This window comes from Solea senegalensis, linkage group LG8, assembly GCF_019176455.1.
Source record: "Solea senegalensis isolate Sse05_10M linkage group LG8, IFAPA_SoseM_1, whole genome shotgun sequence".
Taxonomy (NCBI): domain Eukaryota; kingdom Metazoa; phylum Chordata; class Actinopteri; order Pleuronectiformes; family Soleidae; genus Solea; species Solea senegalensis.
In genome coordinates, this window is record NC_058028.1 from 22,221,404 (window position 1) to 22,237,384 (window position 15,981).

At 40.7% G+C, this 15,981-nt stretch overlaps 1 protein-coding gene across 2 annotated transcripts in view; it reads left to right on the top strand.

The window, feature by feature from the left end:
* Positions 1 to 244: 244 nt before the first annotated feature.
* sez6b (seizure related 6 homolog b) overlaps positions 245 to 15,981 on the top strand; it is a 162,650-nt gene continuing 146,913 nt past the window's right edge. Inside the window, exon 1 of one of the 2 annotated variants that reach the window (XM_044032503.1) lies at positions 245 to 635. In XM_044032503.1, the coding sequence (XP_043888438.1) occupies positions 557 to 635 (79 nt within the window). In that variant the 5' untranslated portion in view covers positions 245 to 556. The remainder of the gene's footprint in view (positions 636 to 15,981) is intronic. The other variant, XM_044032502.1, reaches the window with a different exon arrangement.

Sequence of the window (15,981 nt, forward strand, 5' to 3'; positions counted from 1 at the left end):
AATAAAACACACACACACACATACACAAAACACTTCCCCCCCCTTGACACTGTGGTGTGATTTCACTCTGGGTTATTATGATGTAGAAAATGAACACAGCCTCTGGTTTGTCCCACACATTTGAGCTCAATTTACCGCGTGTGTTCCATTGGCCAACACTAGGAGCTGTCCGTGGTGCTGGAAGCACGGCGGCGGAGGCTCATATGATCTCAGAGCAGCAGCAGCAGCAGCTCTCTCTCTCTCTCTCTCTCTCTCTCAGCCTTTCTCCCTCTCTCGCAGCCTTCACTCAGCAGAGTCTGTAGTCTGTGGTCGTGGTAGCGGACCGAAACTAAAAGCTCCCCTTGTCTCAGTGAATGAGTAAATTCACACGGCTGAAGTCCGCTTTGTGAAGAGCGCCCAGTGTGCGCGCCTGTGTGCTCGCTGATCGGCGGAGCTCAGTCAGTCTTTCAGTTCTGCTAAAGAAGAAGAAGAAAAAGAAGAAGAAAAAAGTGTTGATTCCTCGGACGTGCGTTCACACCGTGCCAACAACTAGAGAAGCGTAAACAGGAGCGAAAACATGAAGAACGCGATGAGAGATTGTTTTCCTCTCCTGCTGCTTGTTGTGGTGACGGTGCTGACGGATCCGGGCGCTGAAGGTAAGAATCGCGCCCACCAAAAAAACATTTTCTCGCCTTCAAAAAAACCCCCAAAAAACAACCCCGCAATCATTTATTGTAACATATTTATAAATATCATTGTGTCTGTTTTAAATTCTCCTCCTCGTGCGAAACGTGCTTGTAAGGAAACGCGAGTGCTGTTGCGAGCTTTTCCACCCTCGCTGCTCCTAAATGAGATGTTTTCTCTTGTGGATCTTTGTCTTCTCTTTCCGTTTCCCCCGGTGTTGGTCTCTCCATGTGTTCACACAGCTCTATTGATCCCCCCCCCACACACACACACACACACACCTCAATGTAACAAACACATGGTCCGGTGTCTGGTCACATTTCATACGGGATGTTTTTATCTCATGTTACACTTTATACAGCACACAGCGTCAAAACCCCTTAAAGTTAAGGCTCATTCACAGTTGCCTCAGGAAGTGTTCGGACCCCCTTCCACTTTCCCCCACACAACTGATTGATTGCTGTACATTTAGTTTTTGCTCTGTAAATCAATGATGTGTAATGACGAAGTGTTTCACAGATGCTCTGTGGGGTTTGAGTGTGGGCTTTGGTGGGGGTCACTCTTACTCTTAAAAACATGTTTGCCTCAGGTCATTGTCCTGCGTAAAATCACCTCAGTATCAGTTTTTTTCTCTGTATGTTGTTGCATTTATCACTTGTTTCATATAGATAATTAATCATTTTAGAATTCACAATTTAAATCAAATCAAACTGCAATTAATTCTATTTTAAATTGACTGATTATTTCTTCTGGCCAAATGGTCAATGGCCAATTATAATTCAATTAATTAGCAGATTACTTATTTATGTTCTCTAATAAATGTTAAGCAACTTTGTGGATCACATATCAGCTATAAAACGGTATGAGTCGTATTTCGACCATGGGTTGCACTGATTTCTGTGCTGTGTATACGAGTTAAACAAGCAATATGTGCAGTAATGGAAAGTTCTCATGCCGATGCCATTGGGCATCGAGGGGCTTATAGTTTGATGGAGTCATGTGACAAATCTTATCCATTATGTTTGAAATCTGTTACACAATGAACGGAAGGTTGATGCAAAAAAAAATTTGCAAATCCGATCACAATAGAAATTGCAAGTAGGCATTTTCCCCAAATCCTTCCAACCTAATAAATAGGTAGATAAATGAATGGTTAGTTGGAGAGTAGTATTTTATTGATTCCAAAATTGGGAAATTCTCATGACCCATACTGTGAAGTATGGGTCCTCCAACCAATCATATCGATCCATTGATATGAAGTGGGTTTCATTCTCAATCCTTTGCATGTCGAACTGAACGTAGTTCCTCTGTTCATTCATATTTTCAGTTTTAGTTCTTATTTTTTTAGCTTTATTAGATAAGATAAAGTTGCCGTGAAATGGGAGGGTGTGTGTGGTATGAAATGATCCCTGACTCTGACCTCTCTGGGTGCCTGTTCAAACAGGTCAGCCAGCCGGTGAGCTTTGTTCATCCTTACTGCTCGGTTCCTCATGAATCAAAAGTCCCTCTTGTCTGGTTTTTCAGTTGGGTCTGATGACCAAGCCTTTGCAGAGTTTTGGTGCTTCTTCTGGGGCCTTTTTGCTCCTCTGAAGACTCAGAAGCTTTAGTAGTGGGTTAAACTCTCCTCCTGATCAGTACTCCACCACAGTTTTCTTGGGGGAAGTCTGCAGAGAGCTCTTTGGTCATCACTGTTTTGGTTATTGTGCCGATGTGCAATGTGATTTGTGCGACAATGGTGGAACGGACTATAACTACTCAGGAACATGGTGGGTTTATTCATAAAGTTAAATCCACAAATTAATTAAATGTGCAAAAAGTGAATGGGCCAGAACACAGCACATAACAAAAGCAAGAGAAAACACTGTCCAATCGTACATCTTCTTATGTGTCAATAGTTTCCTTATCAGGTCTTAGTGTAACATTTTGAGAATAAAAGGATAAAGCTCGAGTCGGGGGGAAAAAAGGCTGATAAAAATGTCATTTTCAGGCCCTACAATAAATGAATAAATAAATGAATAAATAAATAAATAAATGTGTGCCAAATGAATGCAGCCTATCTTCTGGTCCTCTTGTCAAAGTAGTGGAATGGCTGATAGTGTTTTTGCAGCCTGCTTGCATTATTCATATCCCCTGACAAAATAGAGTTGGCTAGAAAACATGGCCGATGTCAGAGAGAGATGTCTCCCTGGATAGTTGAAGCGATTTGAACAGTCACTCAATATTTTCCTCGTCCTTGCACCACAAATTAAGTCCCTGGGATTTATTAATAAATCTGTTGTCATACTGTTAAGTCTGTGAATAAAAAACAATCCACACCAATGCCTCTCTGTATTGATACGAGAAATGGAGCTGGCTGAAAACAAACTCAGGATCGGTCTCTGCGTAGATGCCGTTCACTCACAATCTTGATATTTTTGTTTATTTGTCAAACATCCCTGAAGCTATTAGCATGAATTTTGGTGGAAGGATGAGGCGAAGGCCAGGTAAAAACCCATTATATCAAGTCAAGGATATTAACGGGTTTCACTTTGATGAACACTTCACATCAAGTTCTTAAAGTTATTTGGATGTCGAGGTAAAATTGTAGCATTCACTGTGCAGAGTTCTGTGAGTTTATTGTTTGGTGTAGATTATATTTCTGTTTGGACGATGCGTGTGTGTGTGTGTGTGTGTGTGTGTGTGTGCGTGCGTGCATACTGTGGCTGCTGACATGATCAGTGGTCATGTCAATTATATTGAGCTGTTTTTATTCCTAATGATTTGGATGATTTTTTTGGATTCTTCAGAAGCATATCAAACATAACAACACAAAAATAATATTAAACACCCTCAGGGGATTTAAAAGTAAGCAAATTAAATTCAAAACACTCTCCAGGACTAAGACACAACAAAACAAATAATAATTACTAGGGAAAAGTTTTTTTTGTTGCCACCAATAATGATTGTAAATTGGAAGTCATTTGAGCAGTGATGTTTTATTCTGTCGTGTGATGCAGGAGGATATGATGATTAAGTCAAATCTGTCTGTCATCATTAATTTTGTTTCCAGAGTAGAATTATGTTGACTTCAGATGACTGTGTTTGCATTTTAAAGCCAGGGTTCGTAATTAAAATCCAGTGTTTTTTGGGAGTGAGGGTTGACAAACAGCCTTGACAGTCGGGGATTGAGAAGTATTAGTCGTATTTTATGAAAGTGTAACATGCCACTGGTTGCGTAGTCTTGTAAAGTAAGGTCTGTAAGATAAGCTAGACTCTACTTAATTAAGGCCTGTATGCTAAGTAAGGGTCTAGCGAAATGGGTTCTGGAAGCTAAGCTCTTGTGGGGGTTTTGTCATCTCCTGACGATTCTTGTTTATTTAATTAATGTGGATGCATTGGTTGTGTGTGTGTGTGTGTGGTTAGTATTTGTGTGGAGAATAAACACACACCAATGTGAGTTTGTTATGTATTTCTGCACACTCTATAATTCCATACTGCGCTGCTATGTCTGTGTGTCCAACAGGGCCGATATAATATTTCCCTTAACAGAAGCCTTTTGTTTCTAAACCTAACCACATTCGTCAGCCAGAGAATTTTTTTTTATCATCAACCACATTTCTTCATTTGTGTGAAAAGAACCACAGCAGTTAAAAAACTATCACTCTAACGACACTTAGTTTCCGAAAATGTTACTTATGAAATGTAATTGAAAATGCCGTTTTCTGAACTCTCACACATAGACATTGTACGGCTTTGCATATACAGTATGTCTTTCAAGCCTTTCTAAACTGTCCACCCATCTTGCTCTAATAGTATCACTGACACAAAGTGGTACTTCACATTTACATCAGCCAACCTTCACCCTGCTGCCCGATTAGTCTGTGTGCAGCAGTGCCAAGACCCTACGGCCTCTTTTTCTGCCTGCCACTTCATGCTATGATACTGATTGAAAGCTCCTCACTGTCACTGATGCACACTACAGTGTTATTTGAGAGATTCACTCATAATAAAATGAAAAGGAACGCTTGAAATAAACGTACCATGCTTTAAATAGCTGTTTCCAGTTGCAGAGAGAAAAAAACAAACACTTATTATATATTATTTTACATCATAATTATGCCGGCTAGAGTTGATTATCAGTAGATGACCTTGAAACTTGACCTTGCCGAAAGGAAGAAAGTGTCCCTCCACATATGACAATGAATTTAGACGCAGTCCAGTGGTGCATGTTTTATCCCATTCACTGCAAAATTACACGACCGTGACATCATTTAAAGCATTTCCAGACCATAACTCCAAAGACATAAAGGCAAACACTCGCTGTGTGTGGATGTCATAACCAGAACCTATAAAGCAAATTCATTAGCAAACAAAAATACAAATCCGGGACTTGTCTGGAACTGGAATTCTACCAGTGGTGAATGAAGCTGAGAAACACACACACACACACACGTACATACTGTATTTATAAGGTCAATTCTCATTGAGGTGAGATACAGATCAAGACATGGGCATAAAACCTTTCCTTTTTCATTTGAATAGAAAGAACAAGATGTCCATAAATGTCCATAAATGTCCATAGATTCTAGATACTGCCACCAAATGCCACCAAATGTTAGCTCTCACCAGTAGAAATACAATATATAAGTAAAAACCAAATAATGGGTCTGGTCTGTTCATTAAGATTCTAAAAGTATAATCTTGTTTTTGTGAAGCTCAGTTCATTTTTATTGATTATTACATTACATCTTCTCATAGTCATTTATTCAAAGGCAGTAATTGTGTGTGATTCCTTTCCACATTTTATTATTAGAAAAGTATTCTCTTGATTTCAGGACGAGAAGAGTTCAGCATTAAATCTAAATCTAAAACGATAGCGGGGAGGATGTACTGACAATTTAGCAAGTTTTTTTTAGTTGTAACTCCATAGCAACTTGCACTGAAATCAGCTTGTTACAAGACAAACTGCACGACTGAAACCACAGACTGTCTGCTGCAGCAGTCGTGAGGGAAAAGTAAGAAAAGATTTCCATAGGTTCCCATCACACCAACCAGAATGTGTGTTGATGACATTCCAAATATTCAAATGCATGAAGCAAACACTCCCAGTTGGGACTTTTCAACACAAACTTGCAGCTTCAGTCAGATAGACATCTTTAAGTAAATCCTTAGTAGGTCCAATGGTAAAGTTTATCCATCTCTGTTTTTTGAATGTTCATTCTAGAGGTGCATTTTTTTTTAGTCCTTATTGTTCATTCTCTTATTGTCTTTGGACTTAATATGAATATATATAATTTGAACATCAGTCAAAATAATTGTCTGTGAATTACTTGCACTTTTGTGCCACTTATTCACATTATTCTAAGTGTGGAATAAAGGATGTAGCCACTGCTAGCGGTTGCTTTCATTAACCATTTTATTACCTAATTATTGCTTTCTGATGTGATTGTTGTTGACATGGCTTTCTAATTGAATGTGTGATGCTGCTACCTGACCCTGTCATGGCGAGGTCTGTTTTGCAAAGTGGTTTTAAATGTTAATAGTACATCAGTAACTGAAATATAACACAAAATACAAGAGCCCCGAAAGTAATTGTACATGTATGCTCAGCATCTACTCATACACTGTTTTATCGAAGAGCTTTAGAACATCTCAGCCTATAAACAAGTTATATATAGCACTTGTAAGCACTGCCAATGTACTAGCTATTAGACTGATGAAGTATCTGCGCAGTGCAGTAAATCACGGTGCAGACAGAGTCACTCGTGAGGTGACAGTGTTGCTGTTTCAGCTTTGGGCCGATTTCAGCTCCATGAGTGATCAGCCCTGTGTCTCCTTAATGGTTTACCCTCGCTGCTACGCTCACTGCTGATTGCTGCTCTGCTATTCATCAGCACCGCTCTCTCGTTCTCTCTCTGGTTTGTGAGAGAAGGCGTTCAGCGAGCAACGCTGGACCTGAAATCGCAGCGGTGTTGATGATGCCCTTGAGGTTTTGGGGTCACCATTTCTGTCCTCTTTCCTTCAGATTACAGCCCAGATAAATATGTTGGCCCCGACTGACCTATAGCGAGCGATGCCCCCAGAGTCCCACCCCATGGGCTTTGCTTGCGTTGCTGCTGCCTGTCATCACTGTCAGTGCTCTCTTAGGAGAGCAGCCTCAAACTAATGGCTGCTGCAAGGCCAACAACATTAACGGCTCAGTGCCCCCAAACAGACATCCCAGCAGTGATGGGGCTCAGGAAGCAGATGCTCAGTCCAGTTTGAACACCCACCATGTGCACACACACCGTTTTGCACAGCCATTCTTTTAAAGACACTCCACTGACGTTCATTCATTTGTAAAGCTAAAACCTCACGCCTGACCCATAGATCTTCTAGTTGATCACGCATGGCACATATGGGTGGACACCAATGTCACTGATAACTGGTATCGTTCAATAGAAGCCTGCGCTGTAGGTGACATCTGTGACTTATTGGTTGCAAAACCACAACGTGGTACTGGTTGGGAGTCCACGTTCTTACTAGTCACAACTGGTTTTCACTTGGCCTGACCTGAACCATGGCCAGTTCATACCTAAAATATAACCATAACCCAATTCACACCTTAGCTCTAACCTTACCCAGAGCCTTGGAAATGATGTCCTGGCCCCATTAAGACTCTTAAAGTCAGTCTTTAAACATCCTGAAGAGGTACCAAACATGTACACACACTGCTGGTTTTTTCACTTTTGCCTCAGCACTCCCAAGTCTTTCAAACTCACAACTCTGATGTGATGTTTTTTTTTTTTTCTCTGAGAGGAAACGCGTGTAGGTTTTTTAAAGTGTGGGAGTTTAGTTACCCACACACAAGTGAAGGTGCAAGGTCTGTGTCAACTGAACACCAACTGTGGTCGACTATTTCACTGACAAAATACAAATATTAGTTTTGGAATTGATGAAACTCTCATGCAAGGATGGAGCAAGGACAACTACAACCACCCACAGGCCACTGTCCTTCACAAGCTGCAGATTACTCATGCAGCAAATACATGGTATTTTACACTCAAACATAACATCAACTGAAAATATAAGGGACTGGCGTTCTGTTCTACTTACACCTCACTTCCCCCCATATGTCTGACTTTCACCATACTTTCTTGTTTTGGTTTTTTCTTGAGATCTTGTGGAAGAAATGCATTGTTTTTTTGTTCTTGAATAAGTTTCCTTCAAATCAAACTATAGCCAAACTAAGACTGAAAAAGTTGGCGCTTACTATGCTACACTCCCAGCAGATACAGATGAAGAACGTTTGAATATGTTCCTCAATATGTTTCCTTTCTAAGGTGTCTGGAGATTCTCATTCATCCATGTTCTCGTCATTACAGGTGTTAAAAAAATTTAATACCACAGAGAACAGGGTGAATTAGAAGACCAGTTCTGACCTCTCCTGATGAGGAATGTTGATGTCAGTCATCGGTGACAATACTGAGATGTGACCTCTGTGTCCTAACTGGTGTCTGTGGCCCTGAGGTTAATGCAGCCAATGTTTTCATTGAATTATTATTATTAGGACCTTTGCACCAAATGCATTGATAGTCATCATCATAATCACGCTGGTCGTCATCGCTGTGGCAAAATGGCTAAACAATTTTGAGAAGCATTATAGATTCATATTACTGGACATGATATATACTATGCCTTTGTTTTATACTTGTGATGTGCCATTCTCCATGGAGTTTGCATGTTCTCCCCGTGTGTGCGTGGGGTGTCTCCGGGTCTTCCAGTTTCCTCCCACAGTCCAAAAACTTGCAATATTGGGATTAGGTAAAATGGACACTCTAAATTGACCATAGGTGTGAGTGTGAATGGTTGTTTGTCTCCATGTGGCCCAGTAATGGACTGGCGATCTGTCCAGGGTGTGACCCCACCTATCGCCCTATGTCAGCTGAGATTGGCACATGTGGAGGATAAAGTGGTAGAAAATGAATGGATGGACACTTGTGATGCGTTCCTCCTCACAGGTTGAGGGGATGATCAATCTCATATTTAATGAGATACTGTACGTCATCAGACCTTGTTGAGGCTATGCTGCAAAAACTGTGGGTTACCGTCACATGGCATGACCAATTTTGAGGTTTTGCCATGAAACAGGAAGTTGCTGTAAGTCGTGTTTGATAAGAGTCCTGATCTGAAGACACCCACATGTCAATATTGTGACATAAATATGGAGCCACAGCTCCATCATCATCTCATCTCATTTGCTACACACGCATGCAATAAATGATATCTTCCTCATCTATGTATTTTTCTTTTTTGCATTTGTGGCAGTGCATAGCTGTGTGAGATTGAATCCTGAAGCATCAGCATAAACCTGCTTTTGAACATAAATAATCCAAGGGAGAACCAGACCTCTGTTCTATCATATATCATATATGATGATGGGCAGATATCAGATACAGGAGCCTCTGGGAACTTTACCAGCTCTTTGCTCCTCCTGGGTTTTTTAAGTTATAGACCAGTTCAGTCATTATTTCTCTTGTCTGTGTGATTTAGAGTCACGGCTCAAAGGACGACAGTTGGTCCATCACTTTTGTCCAAACTGAAATATCTTGACAACTATTTAATGGCTTTCTGTGGGAAATTTGTCCACTTCTCAGCTGAGGCATCTGACTGACTTTGGTCTGATGTAAAATGTGGTACCTTGATGATTCTGAGCTTTTTGGTTTTTGATGTTATATTAGTTTCTTTTTCACTCTTTTGTTGTGCCGTGCTCTGTGTTGTGTTGTAATGGAGCTGCCACGGGATTCAAAATTACAAAGACGTTGTAATGTATCGTATCACATCAGTGTTGTGTGTGTGTGTGTGTGTGTGTGTGTGTGTATATATAGCAGCACTATTTATAGAGTTTAGGTTGTCTAGTTGTCTACAGTAGTTTTATTCTTCATACATCACACAACATCTACTCTGTGACTAAATAAAAAAAAGAAGTTAAATTCCTGATTCACAGCTACACAGCTGCTTTTTGTGAACAAATCACGGCATGACTTGAATTTTGGAAAAGAAAGGATTACGTGATCAAGTTCACTCTTAAATGTTCTTTTTTTTAAGTAAAATATATTGGTTTATTTACATCCAAAGACTTGTTTGTTGGTGGATTTCACACATTACTAGTGAGAATGACTGGAGACAAACTGTGATGGTTGCTTGGCAGAAACTGGTGTTTTGCGGACGGCTCCGATTTCCACTCCAACATCACAAAACAAACACATTTCCTTTTAAGTCCTTATTTTTACAATGTAATCATAGCGATATGGGGAACAGCCTGTTTTCATAGCTGAAGGGCAAATGGTGACATCATTCTAATCTTCTTTTAATGGCATGTCATTTCCATGTACTTTGTGTGTGTGTGTGTGTGTGTGAGAGAGAAAGAGATATGCAGGCCTGCAAGAGATTAATCAAAAGATTTATTTTGTTCAGATTAAAAATAAAGCAACTTGAAATCTTTTTTTGTGACTTGAGAAGATGATTTTCACACAACACATTTTTGCATCATCTTCAGTTTTAAGTCACCATTGTGCCTCTCCTGTGATAAGCAACACTCTCTTCCTATCACCCCCACCGACACACACACACACACACACACACAGCCTGCTCCCACACCCTTCATCATCCCTGCCACGGCAGAAAAGCAATTTGCTCTCGGTGTCACTGATCTGATGCAATCAGCGCTGCTTCATGCTTTTGAATAAGGAAGAGACAGCCGAGAAGGACACTGTGTTTAATTAAATGACGCACTTTTGTGAATGTAATGATCATATAATTTGGGTGGTGGAGGATTGTGAGGTTCCGTGTTCCACACCTGCTGTACGATTATGACTGATTAACCTATCCAAACTCGCCTGTTGATCTCAACAAGGGCTATCCAGGCTAATTGTCTCCAAGCCTTTTCCTCTTTTGAAGCGCTCTGTTGGAAATGAGTGTTATCAAAATTCAGCACTACTCCCTCTCACAGGAAATGGGGGCACTGGGTTCTCTACACAAAGCTCCTGACACCTCCTGAGAGGAGCTGAGGAGGCCTAGGGGTGGAGTACTTTCATTTTCCCTTTTCTCCATCTATCACCCCTCTTTGCATAACAGCCACTCTGAAGCGAGCAGTGCGCTTGTGAAGTGTTTACCCTCATCTCTGTCAGTCAAGGCTGGTTTCCTGAAGGCTGCGTTCATGTGCTTTACAATATCTCTGTCTCCTCCCCAGTTTGAGATTCCATGCGACAGAGCCTCTCTGACTTAAATTAGAGACGTTGCAAGCGGGATGTGATGTGCTTTGAACCGCACCTGCTTTATGTGTCAGCGTCACATCCCACATTCTGTCATTTTTGAACATCGCTTCAGCTCTCTGGTGTATTTGTCTTTGAAAATCGCAGCGCGGCGCGGATAGACGCACAATGAGCTGAATGTCTCTCATTTGGCTGTAGCTCTGACAAGAGAACATTCTCCAAATCCAATTCCGCTCACAGATACACTTAATTCCACGTTAAGTCTCGGAGTAATTCCCCAGCTTCCCAGCTGCTGCAATACTTAACATGATCTAATTGATTGCTGTCATGCTGTGGCTGCCACTCAACGTCACGCCCCCAGCAAATAGGGATATTTCTTGCAAATCAATGGCCGGTTTGAGTGATGCTTGTGTTGACGTCTTGCCTCGGCCTAAAGAGCTAGCAGCACTCTCTGCCTCTTTCAGAATAATATCAATGAATCATGCAGCTCATATGGCCTATAACTGCCACAGACTGACACAAGCCGCTGCGGATTTAATGGACGGTGATCAGCAAGCAGGAGGCAACAAAATATTCACTATATATCACATGGTACACTAAATTTAATAACGCCTCACTTGAGCCCCCTCTTGTTTCAAAAGACAGTCGGTTAATTAGCTGCTATTTTAGCAGGCAACGCTGGATTATCTATACTCCAAAGGCCTGAGCTTATCTGTGTGGCATTTACTCGTGGTAATTTGATGCGAGGTACAATCTTACTTGCTAAAATACATGTAATAACACTAAAGGCTGCATTTATGGGAGCAGATGGTCTGGAAAAAAAAAATGCTCTGAAAAAATTGATTGTAGTGTATCATCTCGAGGTCAGTAGGCTCTGTGTTTTGAGCTCCTTGTCAGATGAGGATGGACAGATGCACGCGCTTTATATGTGATAGATGAGCAAAGGTGTCCATACTGTGTTTTTGAAAACTCTGTGGATGCAGAAACCTTTGGAAAATAATGACGCTGTTCCCGCATTCACTACATGATTGGACTGGATTCGCAGCGATTATTTTCTGTGACCAAAATCTCTTTTAGAGACCTCAGAGGAGAGGTTGTTGAAAAATTAACCTTATTTGGTCAAATTTGGACCTTGGCATCATTTCAGCCAACTAAAAGCCCACTGAAGCGTTCCTTCTCTCTCCCTGAACAACCCTGTGATTGGTCAAACTCTGGAAACAGAGCCCAGAGGAGGTGCAGAAATCAAGTTCTCTCTCAGATCACTTGATTTACATTATACTATTATGGAATAATTATTATTGTAACAACAAGAGTTCCTTCCCATCCCCAGCTTTAACAGCGCTGTGTCTTCATTTATAGCGGGTGTGTTTTTGGGTGTAAACACATCAGAGTGTCATGTTGTTGTCAGATTGCTGCAATCTTGTTCGATAGTGTTATAATAACGGCAAGAAAAGAAAATGATGTAATAGTGCCTCATATAAGTCCATGTGACTGTGTAGTTTGGTTGAAATTTGTATCTTTGCCCTTATTGAAACAGTTGGAAACTGAGCAGAAGTTTGCATTACATCTATTTTCTTTTTGGAGAGGACTTAATAGTTGCATAACGATGATTAATCACAATACGTGATATTAGGAAGTTAACGGCGCTGTACCGTGGCTCTGTGTATTCACACATGCAGATTGGCATCACGTCTCTTCACCGTCAAAATGCTACAAGAGGAAATAACAACAGGCTTTGACAAGATGTCTTTGTGATCGGCATCAATCTCTCGTTGCCTCCTTTGTCATCGAATCATACTGTATGCCCTTCTCGGACTCATTGCCCACTGCACGGCCTCCTGGTCCAGCTCTCTGAGCCCGAGAGCTGCATTGATCTGGCAGCAGCGGCGCAGAACCGGTGTTTGTGCAGAGAATAGGGCCTGTCCGCTCTCCCCTCATGCACTAGCACACTGTATACACCTGTCTAATTGGTGCTGGCGTCTGCTGTGCATACACAGCCAAGGTTCTCTCCCCAACGATTAGGACTCTGACAGGCTGGGCTCTCGCTCCCTCTCTCTCTCTGACTGCTGCTCCACATCGGGCTAAAGAGAGAAAAGTCATAGTTTGATCCTCATTGTCAAAGGCAAAAGACTTATGCCTCCATACATGTACAGTGAGAGTGTTTGGTGGGGAAAAAAAGAAGAAGAAAGAAACAGGCACTGTCTGTAAAAGCCAGATTTTTGTTTTGGAAGGAAGAGCCCAACAAGTGAGAAGAGAAGTGAACAAGCAAGGCCACCGCACTGCTTATATTGTAATAACATGTTTCTTGTTGCTCATTCCTGACGACGTCGTTGTCGTTCAGTGGAAACAAGCAACACACAAAAAACTCCAGTGAAGTTTTAGTCTGTGTTGTGGTTAAACTGTCGCACTCAAAGTCCAGACGGGAAGTCTGTGAAATATCAGTGTGCATGCATCTTGCAGCAGAGCAAAACAAGAGAGACACAACTATACACTGCTGACAACGTGTAAGTTGTAGTTTCTAAAAGAGTGACAAGTGCAAACCATTTGCCCACGATCATATGCCATTATCCATTTCTGCAAAAACACTTTCTGTTGTGCAGGAAAACGTTACCATTTTTTTTTTTTTTATTACATTTTCATATAAACACATTTTAACCACTTTTGGCTGCAGTTAGAAAATAAGGGTGTAAGAGTGAATAAGGGTTAAGACAGCAGATTGGTTTTAGCACAGCAGGAACCTGGTTAGGGCAAAGAAAAGATCATTTTCTTTTCTTAAAGCATCAACATCCTCTCTCTTTAATAAACTGTAGCGTCCTCTTAACAGCGGCTCTACGGATGTCTCACCATGTTTTTCTACACTACTGACATGTCCTTTGACCAGTGAGACTTTTGTCTTGAATACCTTGTACGGCCTGTTCAAATATCTAGCAGTCCAATAAAGTGTTGCTGGGAGAATGAGAAGTACTTAAGTTCATTTAATGAGTTGAAAACTGATTTTTTATTTTCCTTATATTAGAAAATTAGTCATTGTTGTTCTTTAACCGTCTGCTTAGAGGTGTTTTTTTTCTCATGTGGCTGTTCAGGGCCTGCGTAGCTGTGTTTCTCAGACTGATGTTCAGTTCCTCAATTGTGCAGCATGCTCTTCCACTTGGGTTTCTATACTAGGGTAGATTTTAAAATATGTTGAGACTTGTACATAATCCTGATGCTGCAGACAAATCATCAGCAGTGTTGACATGACTGCACCAATTGAATATAGGGGTGAAAACACATTTAGTTTACTGTATATAGAGAGATTCACTCATTTTACATGACTAATGTGTAATATTTGAGCATCACAGTTAAGCATGCATGCCTGTTCTATAGCCAGTCACTAATTAAACACATATTAAAATAATGAAATATGACATAAGGTATTCATAACTTATTAGTCCAGGGACTAGAATGACTTTGGTGAAATGCCAGACCAAAATGAACCCTTGTCTTTTTTATATCCTATAATAAAAATGTGTACTTTCTTAAAAGTAAAACTGGAGACGCATCTTTAGCTGGACGCCTCAAACTGCTTTCTGCCATCTTGTTTTCTCTGTTACTACTCAACAGCATGTTACATGTCATGTAATGTCATGTCATGTCATGAACTTGTAATTCAATTTCTAGTTTGGTCTGGGTGGGTCGGTCAAAAGAAGGCAAATATGACACCATTGTAGTATTTCAGTAAACTATGAACAACTTGTTGTCTGTTTGGTTTCCACAATATTCTCCTCTCTCTTCCTTCATCTTTCTCTCTCTCACACACACTTACACAACACACAACGTGTTGTTATGTCTTAGTGAGGACACCTCATAGATATAATGTATTCCCTAGCCCCTTACCCTAAACTTAACCATCACAACTTAGTGCCTAACCTTAACCCTTACCCTTATTGTAATCTAAACCCAATCCTAAACTATGTCTTAACCTTAGAAAAAGCCCTTTAAAGTTGTGGGACCCAGACAGAATGTCCCCACAAAGATAGGTTTGTATGTCTTTCTGGACCTCACAAAAATACAGGTACACACACATGGAGTGAGACTTCACCTATATTTTATTTTTTTTGCAAAAAAAACAAAACAATTACAAAACCAAAATCTTTCTGGAGGGATCCCTGTTCTATATAGGCAACCTTCTCCTCATGCTGACCGAGCAGTGTTGTGTTTTCCAGCAATCAGTGCCTCAAGCCAGCGGCACTCAGCTCAGCTGGTTGCAGGTAGGAACATGCTAAATCCTGGAACTGAACTCCTATTCCTTTTTTTGCAAAAGTGCATTTGTGATGATTTCTTTTGCGAGAGTAAATTACAGTAAGTTAATCAATGACGAACATGATGTGGAATGCTCAAACGTCGTCTCACGAACACTGTAAACGATCCCGTTGGCACCAACCTAGAGCCACGATAACAACACACAGAGGAGTGTGACATCACTCTGATGAAGACATTAATAGTATTGATGTTTGATATGTGACGTCACACTCTTGAGTGAAAGGATTTTTCAGTTGTTGCTCATCTTCCAGGGAAGAGTTTAGTTTTCAGTGTTCAGGGTTCATCACGCCGTCGCAACAAACAGCTCAATCATTGTAGACTTCACAGGTTTGGGCAATGGCTCAAGAAATGTTCCAGTTGAAGGAACATTGATTGGATCTTTTTAGATTGCTTACTTTGCTTTGGGATAAAGACCGGGCGCAAGAAGAATTTGGAGTACTTTCTACTGATTGTTTAAACAAAACTAAAGCCTTTAATGGACATGAAACTATCCTGTTTGAACATTATAGTGCTTTAGTAATGAAGTGATTGAGGACGCGGGCTATAGCTATAGATTATAAGATACAAAGCCCTTAGATCAAATATTTACATAAGTTGTCTAAAGATGAGCGATTATTAACTAATACATATAAATGTATTGTGAATTTACACACTTCTACATTTAGAAACCACAGACTGAATGGGAGCAACACAGGACATACACAGATGAGTCCAAGCAAATAATGATGTTGCTTTGTATTTGCTGATAGAACACATGTTTGTGCACATGCTGGCAGCAGTTATA